Source organism: Galendromus occidentalis, unplaced genomic scaffold, assembly GCF_000255335.2.
Source record: "Galendromus occidentalis unplaced genomic scaffold, Mocc_1.1 scf7180000077433, whole genome shotgun sequence".
Classification (NCBI taxonomy): Eukaryota; Metazoa; Arthropoda; class Arachnida; order Mesostigmata; family Phytoseiidae; genus Galendromus; species Galendromus occidentalis.
This window is the reverse complement of record NW_003805421.1, coordinates 148,717-167,285: the sequence shown is the minus strand read 5'-3', so window position 1 is coordinate 167,285 and position 18,569 is coordinate 148,717. Positions and strand designations below refer to the sequence as shown.

The 18,569-nt window shown below is 52.4% G+C and overlaps 1 protein-coding gene and 1 pseudogene across 1 annotated transcript; one reads left to right on the top strand and one right to left on the bottom strand.

Moving 5' to 3' along the window:
- Window positions 1-399: 399 nt before the first annotated feature.
- On the bottom strand, window positions 400-4,419 carry LOC100908692 (NPC intracellular cholesterol transporter 1 pseudogene; annotated as a pseudogene).
- Window positions 4,420-14,923: 10,504 nt separating this feature from the next.
- LOC100907280 (CCR4-NOT transcription complex subunit 9) lies at window positions 14,924-18,488 on the top strand. Its single transcript, XM_003742839.2, has 5 exons — window positions 14,924-15,114; window positions 16,784-16,920; window positions 17,047-17,438; window positions 17,563-17,851; window positions 18,019-18,488. The coding sequence occupies exons 2-5, from the start codon at window positions 16,790-16,792 to the stop codon at window positions 18,122-18,124; spliced, it is 918 nt and encodes a 305-aa protein (XP_003742887.1). The 5' UTR covers window positions 14,924-15,114; window positions 16,784-16,789; the 3' UTR covers window positions 18,125-18,488.
- The last annotated feature ends 81 nt before the right edge of the window (window positions 18,489-18,569 follow it).

Below are 18,569 nucleotides of genomic sequence, written 5' to 3'. Positions count from 1 at the left end.
GTACGTGACCTCCGTGTCAGATGACGATGCTGCTGCTGCTGTCATCGTCGGCACACGTGTGAGACCCTCGGCAGAAACTTCGGGTTTCTTCTGTTGATGGCGTTGAACATGGAGGTGATGGTGCTGACGTTGCTGCTGCTGCTGTTGCTGCGGCTGCTGCTCTTGTGGTCTGAACGTTTTACGGAACCTACCGCCAGCTTTGTTTTTGGACTCGACGTTTTCGGCGGTTTCGTCGTCGACAGCTGCAGCAGCGGCGACGGCGGCGGCTTCATCAGCTGCTCCGACCAGACCGGGCGATTCGGTGCGTTTGCTATTGGTGTTTGCGGGCGTCTCCATAGGAGTGGTGGTTCGACCGTTGGTGTGCTTTGCCTTGCGGGCCCGCGATCCTTTCAACCACTGCTACAAACGCTCGGTCTGGTGCTGGTTGAATGCGTGACGCTCGGTGCTCTCGTCCGAGGCGTCGGTGCGGTAGACGAACGCCCGCCGAGAGCGTTTCCCGGCGATCGAGAGGAAAACAGGCAGGAACACGAGCGAATGCAGGGTTCCGAACACGATAATACCGAGATACATACGGAAATAGAATATTTTGAAGATTTGCGATTTGGCGAACGCCAACACCAAGATACCGCAGTCTGTCAGGGTGATCCCCGACAATATCGAACTGCCCATCTTTGTGAGAGCGAACTGCGCCCTCTTCTTCCGGTCGAGACCTTCGTTGAGGGCGTACACACGCACAAGATGAGAACAAAACTCCACCGAAATGCCGACACCGACGACGAGATTGACTAGAGACACCGCGTTCAGGGGGATGTCCCACCAGTACATCATGCCCATGAGGTTGATGAGAATCAGGAGAATGGTGAACGTGACGATTGCCGCTGACGCCAGATCACAACCTAGCAGCAAGAACGTCACAACGAATATCGCGCCCAGGGAAAAACTCAGATTTTTGAACACGTCCGGCCACATGGTGAGGTACTGCTCGTAGAAGACGTGCACCAACGAATACGGAATTATTTCTAGATTTTGGTCGCCGGTCGCCGCGCGAATCTCCTCCGTTAAGTTATCGGCGACGTAGCGGGCCCAGTAGAGTCCCTCGTAGAAATCCTTGGACGTCCTAAGTACAGAATGGTAGAGCGAGTATATGGCGCTCTTGACTTCTCGCTTCTGGAGGTTGATGGCGTTCGAGAACTCCGCGGCTCCGGCTGCGGCGCATTTCGCACCGGGTATGTCCTGGAGGAAGTTGTGCAGGTGCTCGCCGAAATTCTCGCCGCTCAGATCCCGGTTGAGATCCTTGACGACGCACGACTGGCACGGGCCGCCCCTTTCGACCGTATCGTTCTCGGAAACGTCTCTTGAATAGCATAGCCGCTGCGACGTTCGATTCGTGTAGCAGCAACTGGGCGACGTCATGTACGTCATGTAGCTGTCGATCCAGTTGGAACGCAGTCGCGTCATGAGGGTGCGATTGACTTTTGTGAAAGCGTTTATCAAAGCGGGCAGCGACCGTTCGTCGCATTCGGCGTGGTCTCGACAGGCGAGACGCCGATACGCGGGTTCCTCCCAACGGAAATCACCTTTCACCATGAAGTACAACGGCGGGCCGACGTGCAAGTAATCGTTGAGGTACTCGAAGTAGCGTTGCATATACGAGTCTTCGGGCATTGCCACTTGCTGATCCAAGCCAATGGGGATTTTGTGGATGACCGACAGCGAATTGCAGGTCCAAGCAATGAAGGCAATCAGCACGATGGCTCGAACTACGTCCTTGAGAAGGAACGGTGCGTAAACGCTGTCGAAGAAGGCATACAGAAGTGAGCTGTTTTCTGGATCGGGTCTACTGTGTTGCTTCGATAGCTGCAGACAGAAGAGCAGATCAAAACGATTCTGCTCCTGACGACGTGTGTCCAGGACAAAAAGTCCTATGAAACAGGTCATTTGGAGGAAGAAGTTGATGATCAGTGCTACGCCGGCGTACAGTGCGAAGATCTTTACGGCGGGAGCTGTAGAAAGGGCTCCGATGAAAAAGCAAGCCGACATACTGACACTGGACAACAGCATCGACGGTGCCACCTCACCGACGACCCGGCCCACCTGGTCTTCTAGGTTCTCCGTGGGGCCTCTCGTGTCTCGCTGGTAGTACTGCACTAGAATGAAAATGTTGTCGACGCCCACGGCCAGAACGAGGAACGGTATCACCTCGACGATGATCAGCGTCGCAGGTACTCCGGCGAGCGAGAAGATGCCCAGGGAGGCGATCACAGAGATAAGCACGATTAGGACTCCGACCAGCCCGAGGAAGATTTTCGAATCGACCAGCAGTCGGGCGCACGACGAAACGTCCCCGAGAGCCATGGCGATGTAGCCGAACATGATGAGGTAGGACGCGAGCACGGTCACGACATCCGAGTGGGATCCACGCTCGAGTTCATCTTCGATTGAGCGTTCACCCTTGAAACCGATGTCGAACGTGGTGGCGTTGTAGTTCTGGACCAGGCTGATGAATTCCTTCTCCCACGCCAGGGCTTCGGCGTTTTCTTTCGAGCTGAGCCGGTTCTTGACGGGGATCGTGATCACGAGAGAATGCGCACGACCGAAGTCGTCTCCCGGAAAACCCCCGAGCACGAGAGCCGTGGTGTCGATCGGTCCTTGGTAGCGTGCGAAACAAGAAGTCTCGGCGATGGTGGCGTTGGCGCATTTTCTGAACACTTTCAAATAGTCACTCCTCGCCAGTTTCTCAGGATCGCTCTGCCAGAATGCGAATACCGTCTGGATCGAGCAGTTGTTGTTCTGTGGCGCCAGCGGAGCGTGACAAACGTCCTGCAGCGTAACTGTCTTGTTGGATTTGGACACATTGTCGGCGTCTCCCTCATCGCTGGACGTCAAGTGCGCCGTGATGGCTTCGATTTGGAGTTGGAGCTTCAGGGCTTCTTTGAGGAACCCGTGCTCGAGGGCGGGACCGTATTCGGAGTCCGTGACACTGTCCGTGAACATGTCTTGGTTTTTGGGCTTGAGGATAATCTGCTGAATTCTATAGAACGGACCGAAGTTTTCGTTGAAGTAGTCCATGTGCTGACGGGCCAACGACGATTTCGAAACCCACAGATCGATGGGATCGGTGGTCACTTCAAAATTCAGGAAACCGAAGCACATGAGGCCCGAGAAAGCGATGCCGGCGGCCATCACCTGTAGGGGTCTCTGAGCGACGAATTTCCCCCAACGCGCGAAGTTCTGCTGCAACGTCAGTTCCATCTTGCGTCTGAAGTCTGAGAACTCTTCCTGAACGCTGACGTCCACTCTGAGAGCGGCATGCGGGTCGGGTACGCTGCTCTGCTTGCTGTACAGGGCGAGCTCTTCTTGGGCTGTGGGCGTTTTCTGCAGGGGACCTCGATTCAACGGCGACGTATCCGTTTGAACCGCTGAGCTGAAGGAGCATACCGAGCCTTCGGAGTTGACGTGAGAGCTCAAGTTCGAGTCGACGACGTCCTGGGTGTGGAGACAGAACGCTCCGAGAACCATCACGGACAAGATGACGAAGAGCATCAACGAAATCACGACGGACCCTTCGTAGTGACCTATACGGAACTCGCGTTCCGGGGCGGGCAGTTCCACGTCGAGAGTGGACATCTTGCAGACTTTCGGGCAATCGGTACAACTGCAGGTCTTGTTCGAGTAGGGGTTCGGTATGCTGCAGTCGTAGTACGGGGGATTGTAGGGCTCGAGATCGTAGTTTTTGAAAGTTTTCGTCGAATTCCTGACGTAATAATTGAATCGAAACGGTGCCAGGCCGTCTGGGGGCCCGCTCCCTATCGAGTCGAGCCAGACTTGCAACGGACACGGTTTGTGGTTGCTGCACATTAGCTCGATGGTCATCTCGGACGCGATCGTGGACTTGACGTTTTTGCACGACTCGTGGAGCCCGTAAGCGAACTCCTCGTGGAGAACGTAGCGGGCAGCGAGGACCTTCTTGTCACTGAATGGCATCGGGGTGTCAGAAATCTCTGTCTTCGTCACTCGCGCAAAGTCGCTCTGGTCCGGATGACAGAAGCCGCAGAAGATGTTGACAAAGGATCGATAACAGTTGTCACACTTGTTCATACCGATGGCTTTGAGGGAGGCGAGCTCCCGGTCGAGCGCGAAAATTTGATTTTTGTCGCAACAGAGCTCTACCTGCGACACGTTTTCGGCGTCTCCAAACAGATGCGGGCAGAGTTTGAGCGCCAACTCGGAGGCTTTGGCATCGTCGAGCGGTTGCGGTGGGCCCTCGTACTTGCACGGCACCTGTTTCGAGTCAGGCGCAACCCCGCATTGACCCCGAAAGGCACATTGGTTCTTCACGGCACTTGCTCCTACGGCTAACAGAACAACCAGAACAGCGACCGGCGTCGCACATTTCGTCCACGGTAATAACGGGGTCATGTTGGAGAGCTGATTTTTTCTGCTTCTGCACTTTGAACAATCACTTTACTGGCACGGAACACTTTCTTCGGTGAATTGTTTAACTAAGCGTTTTCTGCTTTCGTTTCGTGACGATTCCTCACTCGTTGTTCCTGCGATGGGGACATCGATGACCACGTCCACTGTATTCGTCCGACGCCTCTTCGCCGATTCAGTTCGACGGCGAGGACGACCACATCATCCAACTCAGAATTTCGTCGATCCTTCTGAGAACACTGTTGCTGTTGATGGCGGTCGCGGTCGAGATGTTTCTTGAGACGCGGTTGTCGGTAGAGCGCTGGCTGCTGTGGCCGGTGACGGCGGCAATCCGGTTGACGTTCGGTAGTCGGTCGACGGTCAGAGCCTTCAGATCGTCGAGTTCGAGTGAGCAACGAAAAACCCGCGGAGAGTTCGACGTCGAGCCTCGATTTGATGACTGCGACGAGGTCAGCGACAGTTTCGAGAAACAATTGAAGAACAACAACGAGCACAGCACCAGCCACGACAGCTCCGACTCAATCACCCGTTGCCAAAATCGTCTGATTCTGCACGACAACATACACGGATCGTAGACTCGGCTCGTTCCCGGTGAAGTTTCCGCGGCAGACGGCTCGGGTCGAGGTCTGCCGTAACGAAACACAGAGCCTCGTATTCGATCGACGCAAACTCCTCGTTTCTCACAGGAGCGAAGACAGATCGAATTGGAACGACAAGTCGGCGGGATAATTTCTTACGTGCCAGTGGTCGGAGCGACGTCAGCGGCGACACCGACGACGACGACTGACGATTAAGGTCCCGGAGGCTTTTAACCGCGGACGACGTTCGGCGAATAGTTTCCCGACGTTAGTTGAGCGACTCGTGTTGTTGCGTTTGTTGAGATCGTGGTTTCCGCTGAGGTTCACTTGCGACGATCGGTATCCGTATCGGCGGCTGAGATCAACAAGCAAACGCTGCTCGTTTGCACTGCCGACGTTGCATTGCGCACATGCCGCAGATGCAGCGGCTTCGGCCGACTCGAACACACTTCCGAGAAACACAAACACTAGAGGGACGACACGCACCGCTGTTGCCCCGGCTGCGGCTACTTATGGTCGATCGGTGTCTCGAACTTCTGGATTAGTACAGCGGCAGCGCGGAGAGCGCCATGCTTCCTCGCACGCCCGCCCGTCCGTCTGTCTGCACTCGCGCTCACTCTCTCGACGACGTCGACGGTAAACGATTACGGCAACTGCAGAAACCATGAGCGAACGGCTTGCATAAAGTCAGTCGCTTCGGTGGCCGGAGTCGACCAGACACTCAACGAACGAACGAGTGAGGGAGTGGGTGAGCGAGCGAGCGAGTGAGTGGGTCTCACTGACTGTGAGTCAACCCTCTACTCTTCGCCGCTTGCTCTACGGGTACTTCACTCCTCTACGGAGATGTCGAGGCAACGACGGTGCTCGCTGCTGCGGTGCTGTTTAGTCAGCCGACCGACAGCAGTAGATTTACAGACGACGATTACAGCGGCGGCGCACACACTAGCGGCCAGCCTAATCTGACAGCAAGACGACGGCTTGACGGGCGGTTCGGCAACAGCGCGAGGGGCGAGGGTAAACAGAGGCGCACACGCGTACCGCGCGGTCGAGTCACGCAAGCATCTAGATCCTGGGAAGGCGCGCGTTCGAGTGAACACGCGCGTAAATTCGAAAATTCTCCCGGCCATAAATGTAACGACCCATCGAGAGATTTAAGATATTTCTTATTTATTCGTAGGGATGAGAGATTCATTTCTCAAACAGCCGTAGTCCGTTTCCCTCTGGCAGTCTCCGTTCCTTATATTTCGTAGGAGATGAGACGTATGCTGTTTCGCTTTCTCTGACCTACACCATTCCCCCGGAGACGTCATCGGCGCATGTTCGCGGACGTTGACTTCTGTGTCCAGATTGTACATGAGACAAGATGCTCGCCCTTGTCGAATTCCTATTGCGGGAGATCATGCCCCGGATGAGATTCGAAAATACTCTCTCGGCTAGGGAGAGGAAGCTTCTTGAAACGAGTGAATTTCTGCTAATGGCAAATAAAAGCCCCAGAATTCGAGCGGACCGCCGAGGGGTAGGGGGGGGGGTTCCACGCTCTCCGCCGTAATATCCCGCGGAGGGCGTCCCTGTCTACGGAGTCGTCTTTGTAGACAGACAAGAATCGGCCCCCAGGATGCGGACGCGAATCGAAGCTTTTTTCCGCCTTACTCGCTCCGTAGCAGTCTACAAGAATGGGCTCCATCGCGAGAATGGACGCCTATTTTAGCTAGCCTGGCTAGGGAAATTTGTGGTGATCGCTAAGCGCTGTTTCCCTTGTAAGTCGCAGAATGCCTGGAATCGCCGCGTTTCCATTCTGGTCCAGCCACAATATAGCTCCTATCCAGCCACAATACTAATTCAGTTCCTCCTACCGCGCAATAAAGTCCCTCAAAACGAATCGAGCCCTGACGTCTAGGACTTCCGAGGGTGAACGCTGCGGAGATCATGCTGCACCTAGCGAAGAATGGGAGCGCCAGAAAGTTTTGAAACAGACGACCTAAGCCACATGTCAGGGCCCTCCCTTCGTGTCCTCCGCTCGAACCTCGAGTCTGAAACCTGGATAGCAGAGCACAAGGCTCGCACAACTCCGCGCGAAATCGCTGCGTTCTCTCGAGTTGAATCCACAGAATTCGAGAGCTTGCCAATAATTCCCAGCTAGCCTCAAGTTGAAGCTCCCGACGAATCTCGCTCAGGAGGAGCGGTGCGCCAAATAGGTCAGTTCTGAAAGAGCATTCGATTTCTCTGAACGGAGCGAGATGATACATATTCCATCCAAGCAAGAGACATGGAGACCCGACACGACGGCCCTCGGATCATTCTCGGGATCGTGATTCAGAATGCCCTCATTCCTTTCTCTCCTAGGTCTTTAGTGAAGACTCCGGCGGACACAATGGTGCGCACCAAAGTGAAGAAAATAACTCCCGAGCTGAATTTATTCAACACTGTTTACGAATCCATTCCGGCGTTCGTGGATGTTTTCGACGAGGAGACCTTCTACATCTTCGCGTTCGTGGTGGTACTGTCCTCTTTCCTTCTGGCTTTCATAGCGAGTCGGTGGATTAAACTGAATCCAAAGTATGATTGCTGATAACGTATGATGAGATTCCTCACAAAGTTAATAAAAATATTCTGTGATTCAGCGGCCTGCGCTCACTGATGCTTCCCATGCATGCATGTATGTACATATCCGTGTATTATAAACTGTATCCATGGATAATGAATAAGTACGCATCCGTGGATGGCGATTTACTCATCCAAGGATATCGTAGTCGTCCGCTAGGGAATATTCCGAGCTCGCGACAAAAATGAATTCTCAGCAGACGAGGGACCCCGTACGTCCGCACCACGAGCAAGACGTGAGTCCCACTGCCGCCGTCGACCGGAAAGATCAGATCCCCGATCAGAGGCCGAAATTCGCCTGATTTGCATTCAGGCCCTAATCGAAGGAGGAACATTCGAAGTGCTAGCCTCTGATTTCGGGATTCAAGCTTCGCCTGAGGAATTATAAACGAGCCACTGACCTCTCGTGATATAACGCCAGAGCCTCCCCCTACCCCTTCCCTCACAGATTTGCTCCGAAAACTATCGGATCGCCCGATCCCAGCGAGACAGGGTGCTATCCGAGCAGAGGGTGCAGGCATTCTCTCGATATCCTGGAGTTGCCATCATCGTCCGACCTGGCAGGCAGCAATACACTCTTGAGAATCCCAAGAGCGGAATTCTCGTTGCTGCCCAATGCACGGAGGCCCACGACCATCGTGGACCTCTTTTCATGTGAGAAAATGGGTGATGCTGTCCCTATGGACTCCCCACGAGCAGACTGCTCCACCATGAGAGATTCTGCGATAGGTGTCCCAGTACACGGAATGCAAAAGTTCCTCCACTGACATGCTCGCAACAAGGGAGGCTCGAGGCGTACGAGAGATGTATCTGCTAGCTCTGTGGGACAACCTGCCATCAGTATCATTTGTACAGCTGCGAAAAGTCTAGCTTCGACTGGCGGACAATGGGGACTAAATATTGATGAAAACGAAGAAAAATAGGAGATGGCAGAGATAATTTTTTCAAAGATTTTTTCCTTGATAAATCCATAGACTGCTCGGGGAGAAGCGGATACCCATCAATGCTTCGACCAAATCCTCAGAAAGTTGATGGTCCTGATATACTACCGATAGACATATCTCGGGAGATAATCCTGGGGAGTTCGCACATGACCTGCTCGCTGAGAAGCGAAAACTGAAGTCCCCACAGTCGCGGCTCATGATCAGATCGATTAGTCGCCGGAGATCAAGCATGAGTACATACGCTCATGCGAAATGCTGCTCGGAGAATCGCGGTCCGCAACTGAGGTTTCGAATCCGGGAACCCATTCAAAAGAGCAGTGGTTCATATCGAAAACCTCGGGAAGTCACCGGTGCAGGAGGTGAATTCCCGTATGTGAGCTTCTATTCGGGCTATCGGCGATATATGTAAGCCAGGCTCGAACCATGCGATCACATGGATTCTAGATTTCGACCACGCATGGGAGCGATCCCTTTTCTTCGATTCTTCGTCCTGCGACGCCAAACGAGTGCGGACTGCTTTGTAGACCGAATTGAATAGACCCGAAATCGAAGGACGCTTTCGAGACCGAAAATTCTGTTACTGTAGGGTCCAACTTGAAAGCGCGTAGTGCGTCATCAAAAATTAGACGACGTCGACAACGAGTTCCGCACGAACGATCGAATCCCCCCGGCGCACCGAAGGTCAGTGCTCGCCTCAACTCTCATGGCAAGACGTGCACGCCGAGCAATCGTATCCAGTCGCTCGGCACGGTCGCTCGCCGTTCCGAAGCTCCCGAGTAGAGACGAAGGTCTCGAATGACAGTCCAGAAAGACCCGAGTTCCTATGGTCTCCGGTGCGACCTTTTGAGAATTACCTACTGAATGGGAACAAGACGATGGGATTATCCTTATTGGCATCGTGATTTCCGCTACTTTCGAGCTGTTTAGAATCGGGAAACTCAAAAACGATCGTCCTCAAATGTCTTCTTATCCTGACCCACCTAGGCGCGATGGCTCGCCTGCGACGGATGCGAGTGATGCATGAAGATATTCGAGGTCTCCGTCCCAAAGTTGCGAATCGGAGCACGGACGCGACTGAAATCAAATCGAGTATCTCAGTCGCGTATGCCCGAATCGATGCTCTCTTCGACAAGCCAGTCATAAATTCGGCGGATTTCGCCTACCGCCTCGTGACAATTTCGAGAGCCGGCATCCGAATTCGAAGCCGCACGTCTTCAGAATCGTCATGATTCGTCGTCGTGGACGCCGACCACCAGACCATTACAGTGCTCATAAGCTGAGAACAGGCGCGTATCCAGGGGGGAAAGGGGCCATTCGGAACCGACGACCCCTTCATTCTCTTCCCACGTATTGCGAGAGTTTAGGACGTGTGATGATTGCGGACCTCTAGCCTCTCTTCCTCTTCTCCGTAATCTCCACGAAAATCACTCATTAGGAATCTGTGGAAGAGTTTCGCTCGAAGTACATACCCTCACGAATCCAGACAAGCCTCATTCTCTGATCATTGATGATAGCTCAACCCTCCTGCTGCTTCGTTGAAAAAAGGCGATTAAGGACGAGACGCTGTGGAGTGAATACTTGACGGCTGTATTCAGGAATCAGAATTGAGATCACAACATCGACATTTCACGAAACGTAGTGGTTCAGACAGTTTCACGAGGAATTGGTCTTCCCACCGTGATTGGCGGGGGAATCCGATTCTCATCCTCAACAAGCAACATGCCGGAATATTTAGACTCCTCTGCCTTCATATTCACCGCTGATTGAGAGGATGCCGCACGGAAGCAACCCCGATGGAGCCACATCGGATGTCATAAGCATCTGAGGGCCAACAACTCGCGCGGACTTGACTTTTCTCCGGAGTCTGCCCCTCGGAAAAGCCCTGCGGGGACGCAGAATCATCAGGGTCAAAACCCTCTTGCACCTCAATCGAGAGGGACATTGCGTGGTCGCGGGAATGCTGCAGAGTGATTCGCGATCGAATGCTCTGAATCCCCCGATCCAGTAGGTCCAAAAAGTGAGAATGATGCGTCAGATTTGTTTGACGAAAGTTTGATAAATGTGTCTGAGACGACAGTTTGCGAACGGGAGGCACTGTAGAAGGACTATTCGCAAAACCCAGGGAAGCGGCACGGGGCGCAGAAGCAATGCTTGAAGCAAACTTCAAACCCTCGGCCGCGTGCGTTGCATGAACAACGCGGCTCAACTGTCCGAGCGGACCCCCGCGCTGTAAATGGAAGCTAGGGTATTCATGCAGAATATGGCATTAACATACAGGGCGGACGATTTCTATTATTTGAGCTTCTGGTAATGACTCAGTCACGGACAAGCATGAAGACGTGCGTTGCCATGCCTTGTTGGTCTGAGCCCTCTCTTCGGAGTTCGCCGGGTGAGGGAGGCTCTGCAAGTGCTTCAGCACCTCAAAAAACCTAGCTCTGCGGAACTTGTGGGCGCTGGAATGGTTGACCCGAAACGGTGAGCTCAAGATTTTTTTCGGTGTATTTCCTCCGATAGGGATCCATACCGCGGATGATCCGCGCTTCTGGGGAAGCACTCCCACATAGATCTCCGCAATCTCCTCTGCACTCCCAAATAGATCTCCGCAATCTCCTCTGTCGATCCCTTGATGATTTTTGAGCGGAAGCCGAAGCCGAGGGGTCTGGTCCCGTCGCTTCAGCCCAACCCGATGCCACAAAAAAGCTTCGGGGTAGGGACCCCCTGGGCTCGCTTCCTTGGCTCTCGACGACCTCCGATTGGAATGCGCGTGACGACCTTTCCCCAGAGCGGGCAGACTCGGGAACGAAGAACTCTCGACTCGAGTTCAAAAAAACCGAAGATTCGACCTCGATGTTGGTGATGGCTGCTATTCCAATGTCAAGCCATTAACTCGTTCAAACAAGAACATCGCTCCGAGATGAAGGGTGACCGTTCCGCGTGCGCTCCACCTCTGCGCGCTCCTGATGCAGGAACTCGATATGAGTTGGACAGAACGTGACGCCTGGAATTCAGCGCGGGCAAAGGGCAAATCCCGTCACGCTCAATGACGCGGAGGCGAGTTTTAGATACCGCGTTCGACTTGCGAATTTCTCTCGCTGCGAACCAACAGCTCCGAACGACGCTTCCCGCGCGAACTTCTACCCCGATACATCGTGAGAGACCCGATCTCCACCAACCCCCCCATCCCCCTCACGGGTAAGAATTCGGAGTGAGGGTCCTCATTCCCTCCAAATGACCGGACTGGTTTGAATCATCGTCAAGGAGGGGTTCAAGGCATACGGACTCCTCCTGCGGAGTTTCGGCCCGTTCTTGGTTCCTCCAACACTCTACGTGCTCGCTTTTTTTTTATCGTGCACAACCTCATGCATGTGTTCAGAAAGATTCCGAAGTCTGGCGGTGCCCGTCGTGAGACGATGGCTGACAGGCTCTCGTGAGTTCCATACTGATTAGTTTCCAATGAATGATTCAAGTTTTAATTCATAATCAGCTGTCGGGATAGAAGGCCGTCCTTCACGAACTCAGAGAGCGACAGGTCTATGATGAATTATGGATTGAAAAATTCCATGTAATGTTCGGGACACCGTCATGTTCCGTGTGTGCGCAGTCAACGATGAAAAGCTTGCCACAAAGAGAGGGGTATCCCTAGTAGACCTAGAAAGAGGTCTTTGGAGGTTTATGGTGAATGTGTATTCGCAGATACAAATGACCGACTCCACCTCATCCAGTCTGAGTACGTGCAAGTCAATGCTATGGATATCGGGGACTGTTTGAGCTGCGGTGTCTGGGACTCACTCATCGATCACAAATCTTCTACCTATCGTATGATCGTTCAAGAGATTGATGCATCGAGGACAGTGCCTCGGAAGATGGATTATAATGCTAGTGCTGGAAAGGATACGGAACCCTTTGGTTCGATGTTCCTAATGCATCCTCCGATCGCTTGACCCCCTCTATCTGCCTCGATCGCGGAGCGGATTGCCGATTTGAGAGCCTTCTCGAGCTGCCATTCACTTTTTGGGTGATTCGACGACTACGAATACCTTTCTGATGATTCTTTGAGGAACTCCTGATCGTTTTCAGTTCCGAAATGTCCACATCCCGGGAGCCGTGATTCCTGATTGCATCGAGAGTCCATCCGAGGATGGTGTTCACGAAGTCCACCGCGGCTCTCGTTCTGTTCTGTTTGGTATGCGTTGATGCGAAAATCAAAACTCGGTTCGCAACGGGCTTCCACCGGATGGATCGCGAGCTCCAGGGAGCACCGTCCATCTGGAATGGGAGTCTCCATTCTGCCGCGCTGTGTCTCAGTGCGTGTCTGAAGCTGAGGTAGGTTCAAGACTCCGGAGAGTATTCCTGAACGACACGTGATCGAGATCTACCGAGCTGTGATTTTCCTCTCATTTCGAAGCTGTCAGTCGCTGACTTATGGTGAAAGTGGATGCACCCTGTATGCGACATATCTCTGTCATCCGGAGGACCGTTTCCACCTGTCACTGGTCAGCGCTCCTGGAGTAAATTACTTCGACTTGAGCAGTGATTCTCGCAAGTTCCATTTGATGATCAATAAAGAAGCTTGTCTGATGTATGGTCGCTGTTTGGAGAAATGCGATGAGGGCTCATGGACTACGACAACGACGACGACAGTGCATCCGCAGAACGACATTGGGAAACACGAAGGTGAGCACCCTCCGAAGCCAGGAAATTTATTTGATCCAGATTCTATCGCACCTGTTCCTTATCGGGCACGTTTCTCTATCCGGCACAAAAATCGCTTTCGTACATCGGCGCAATGATCTCATTTCGTGCCTCCTCTCCAGGAACGTTTCAAAACCCCGTTTCCCATAAGCATGGTTCGAGCTCGAAAGTTTCTAACTTGCACCTATCACCAACGACCACGAGTCCTGGAATGACTGCCTTGAACCATCGTCCAAAGGCAGGAGAACAAAACGTTGTCGACAAGACGAGTGAGGTCGATAATGAAAAAAATCCCAAACCTCTAGGTTCAGAATTCGCGAAGAAGAATAATCATGATAACACTGACAATCGTCTTGACACTTCAACCGATGAGTCTTCCTTCGGAGCGGCCGACAACACAGGCACCACCGTCTCGACGTCTCCGACTGGACCGACCCTACCCCCGGAGAAATTGGGCTCCGGACTCCTGCTCATACAGTCCCCCATGAACTTCGATGACGCGTTGGCTTTCTGCGTCAAGAGCAATATGACCTTGGCGATGCCGCAGAATCAGAAAGAGCACGCCATCTTGGTCAAGGCCATGAAACGCCGAAGTATCGTGCGTATGTGGATCGGAGTCAAGAAAGTTACTGCGTAAGTTCCTGGTGATCCACCTGATATTTCTCTCCCTTGTTTATTCACTCACGATGATGATTCACAGCATCTCACATCAAGGGATTCGCACTCTTTATAGACAAGGAATTCCCAAAATATCTTTGAAACTGTGACATTCTGCCAACTCTCTAAGACCAGAATTTCGCAGAGGCGGAACGGACGCGATCTACGTCGACGGTCGAGCGGTATCGAGGCGTTTACTTCTCTGGGGCGAAGGGCAACCGAACAACTCCCGAGGCGGACAAATTTGCGTAGAAATGAATGCCAGTCTCAAGTATCTGTGGAATGATTTCGATTGCCTCTACAGGACCGCCTTCGTTTGCCGGTAGTCAGGCATTTCGAATCGTCACCTTGGCGGATTCCATCCGATTCCACCCAGGAATTCGTAGTTGGTTTAGATTGGAAATCTTTTCCAGAATCGCTTCCAGGGGTCTGAGAAAAGCTGCGTCTTGTCAATAAAATTCAAGAGGTAACATTCGGAGGACTATTCTATTCTTTTCGGAAACAGTCTTTTCGGCGAGCACGATTGCCTGGTGAAGAGCCAGAACCCTGAGTGCTTGCAGGCGGAGAGTTCTCGGCCTCTTATCGATTGAGCATATTTCCCGTCTAAGGTCTCTCCTCACAGCAAAAAGCTCGCGCATTTCTTTCCGGGCGAGACCCACTCTGAGCTGGATAAGCTCCCTTTGATCCAGCCTTCTCGGAGTACCTCACAATGAGAGAGCAGCTTTCGTCGACGACGGCGAGTCCGATCCGAGCGAGGCACTCGACTCCTGTTCGCGGTGTTCCTCTTCGGAGAATCCTTATGATATTCCGCTGCCTCGAGCATCGACGGAGAAGCGATGACCTTCTGGATTGAAGGATCAATCGAAACTCGTCTTATCGCATAACGCATGGCAGGCCAACGATGTGGCGAGAGGCGCTCAGTCGACACATTACCGGAAAGCATAGATCACTAGCATCAACAAAGATCATTCGCATTTCGCATCTGTGCCTGACGTAGTAGACGACGCTGTTGAGAACAACGACGAGGAAGAAGAAGTTGATGTGAGCAGCAGCAGCAGGCCGATCATCAGAAATACAGACTCACACAAGGATACATATTGGGGGAGACGCAGCGAGTTATCGCCCTAAACGGAGTCCTCAGTTGCTGTGAGCCGATTTTTCCAGTCTCCCATAGTTTTGTGATACCGAACACATCGACCATCGTTGCTGTGAGTACTCAAATCATTCCTGATGATTGAGAAAACTGCGTCGTTTCTGCAGCAGGACCGAGCGTATTATCGGCCTGGATAGAAATACCTGGTCTGAGGTCAGGGAACCGCATCTGTGCCGTTTGACAATGCCAAAGATACTGATCGATCGCCAGATCTGGTTCGTAGGGAGCAGTCAAGCCACTCGGAACTTTTCTTGGGCGAGATTCGGACCTTTGAATCCCTTTCACGGAATACTGCGAAGCTCAACAGCTATGAGTTAATGAATAGACTGTCGTCGATATTTCGCCGACGGAACCATCCATCCAATATCTCCCCCAGGCGTCGGTGGCTCGTCGACTCGGGGTGATCGGAATCCTCCGACCGAGCGAGGTACGAACCCAGGTACTAGACGCGGTCGAAGTACCTTGCCGGGGACCTCGGGGTACCGGAGTGTCGAGCAAAGTGGAGGCTATTCGCGTGCGTGATTTGAACTCTTACTCGAGTCGATGACGTGGACCAAACCACTATGCAGACTAGCTGGATGCTCTGTTCACTAAGATCACGAAGTCCCGATTACCGGAGTGCATCATTCCAGCGGAGAGAGCAGACGCGGATCGAGCAGAGACCGCGATGGTTCTCGGCGAAAGCATCCCTGTCGCTGTGGCTGCCGCTGGTAATCGAATCATATTCTTTCGGTGACCGGGAACCCTTCGATTTGATCATATCTAGTGTTGATGGAGATCCGGCGCGGAGAATAGTCGGGTAGAAAGTTGTTCTCTTCCTAAAAAAGGACGATTGAGCCCTTCAGTCTGTTCCACAGCAGAAGACTCTGAGCTATGTCACAGAGCGGATATTGGATGGGTCATTCCCAGCCCCTTGTATGTCCCCTTCTCGATTCCCCTTGCGTGAAATCATAGTCCGAAACTACCCATATCGACCGGGGTCGATCTGGGGGAAGCCCACGGGAAAGACGACCGTATGTCGGCCATCTGCTGTCTCTCGGACCGCGCCTGGGAAATAGGAGGTCCTCGATCGCAGACAGGATCGGTCCGGTGAATCCTATAAGTTTACGTACGCTTCTAGTGACGAACGACACGTCGATATATCTGCCATACATCGATGATTCTCTTTTTTCCTCGCGACTCTTTATATAGCCCTCTGGAAGACAATACGTGAGGCGCTGGTGATCATGCGCAGAATCAAACCGTCTATACGATCCTTGCTCGTCCCACGCACCTTCTGTTCGCGCGTAATCCTCGGAGAACTGCTGCCGGAAGTTGGACTTTCATGCTTGAGTCCTTAGGAGAAGGGAGTCTCCGATCTCGCGGTAATGATGACAATATACGTAGACTTCAAGGAGGGCGCGATTACCTCAAGAGGGAGTGGGATTTCCCCGCGGGTGGATGAATTCAGAGCGGAAAACCGTGGGAAAGGGGGTCGCGAAGGGAGTGAAAGTTTTTCTTCGGCCTCGAGAGGATGGACTTTCCTCGCACGCAACCATCCTTGAAATTCTCCTCTCTCACCGAGCTGGAAGCCAGAGCTGCTTCGACAGCATGGAAGTCGAATGACAACGATTTTCTGCAAATTCGTTTCCGGCACCCCCAAGAGAATCCTGACCGTCTTCTCGTAGAGAGAGTTAGGCTAACTTCAAAGCTTGTCGCTGAATAGAGTGCTCATGTCTCCTCAGGTGACAATGAATGGACCTGGAGTCACGACGGCGGGAGGCGGAGGCGTGATGTCATCGATTGAGCGCGAGAAAGTCTGTCAATGGATCGCTGAACTAGTCAATCCGGAAACACGGGAAAACTCGTTGGTTGAATTAAGGTGAGTCGAGCTGCCCGACGAGCACCGCCAGGCTGATGGCTACTCTACAGTCGAGGGCATTATTATTCGGATCCGGGGTTCCCTCCCCTTGAAACACCTCAGAGAACTGTTCTATTCCGTTCACAGCAAGAAGCGCGAAGTTGTGCCTGATCTTGCGCCGATGCTCTGGAACTCCTTCGGGACGGTGGCCGCTCTCGTTCAAGAAATCATCAATGTTTATCCATCGATTAACCCTCCTTCCATGACGGCCCATCAATCGAATCGAGTCTGTAACGCCCTGGCTCTACTTCAATGTGTAGCCAGTCATCCGGAGACCAGATCATTCTTCCTGCAAGCGAATATTCCTCTTTATCTCTATCCATTTCTGCACACCGTTTCGAAAACACGATCGTTCGAGTACTTGAGACTGACGTCTCTTGGCGTTATCGGTGCTCTGGTTAAAACCGATGAGCAAGAAGTCATCAACTTCCTTCTCACGACGGAAATCATCCCCTTGTGTCTCAAGATCATGGAGAGCGGTCAGTACACGTTGAATTCATTATTATCATTCCTTTTCATTCATCGGCGTCCGCCCCGTTCCCCAAACGACAATATTGACGACTTGCATGACTGAGCTCTAATCCGATTTTTTTCCTCGTATAGGGAGCGAGTTATCCAAAACGGTGGCGACCTTTATCCTCCAAAAAATCCTCTTGGACGACACCGGTCTCGCATACATTTGCCAAACGTATGAGAGATTTTCGCATGTTGCCATGATCTTGGGGAAGATGGTGATTTCGTTGGCGAAGGATCAGAGCTCCCGTTTGTTGAAGCACGTTGTGCGCTGCTATCTGCGTCTCAGTGATAATTCCCGCGCGAGGGAGGCTCTCAGACAGTGTCTCCCGGATCAACTCAAGGACAACACTTTCAGTAATTGTTTGAAAGAAGAGAGGTATGTTCTGCCCAGTTCAGTCAGCCATTGCTCTCGACAGCTGAGCATGATGATGGACGATGATCCTCGTGACCCACGGCAGCACCCTAGGTGTATTCTTGGTTCAGGCCGTCGTGACAACGAAGGAGACTTCCTCCCCCTCACGAGATTTATTTGTTCGCTTCCAGATCAACTCAACACTGGCTCCGAGCTCTGCACAATAATCTAGCTGAGAACTTGCCCGAGACCATTGTTTATCCCCAGCAACCTGTAACTGCTCAGGCCCAGTCGTAGATTGCGCGTGAATTTACAAAACGAATGTGAACTGTGAACAAACGAACTTAGGGAGACTCTCGATGAGTTTGGTACAAAAATTGTATACTTCACTCGAACATAAACTTCCGCGATGGAAAACGTCCAGGAACACACACATGCGGAACACAAAGCGAGGCAATCGTTTCTACAATTTTCCTCCGTCTGACGAATAAATTTCCAAATCCAGCGAATCTTTACGTTGAGCAGATGAGCACATCCTGCGTTAGGAACGATAGCGAGTATGTCGGCTGAATCAGAATCTTTCGATTAGAGGTCGTCAGACGAAAGAACTAAGTACAGGCGGAGATGGAATGCTAGGCTGGATGAGAGTAACACAGCAGAGAAAAACCGCAACAAAATAAGGAGACCGGAAGAAAAACAAAGCGGAGAAAGGTTCAGAACGATGCATCTTAGGGAAGTTCCT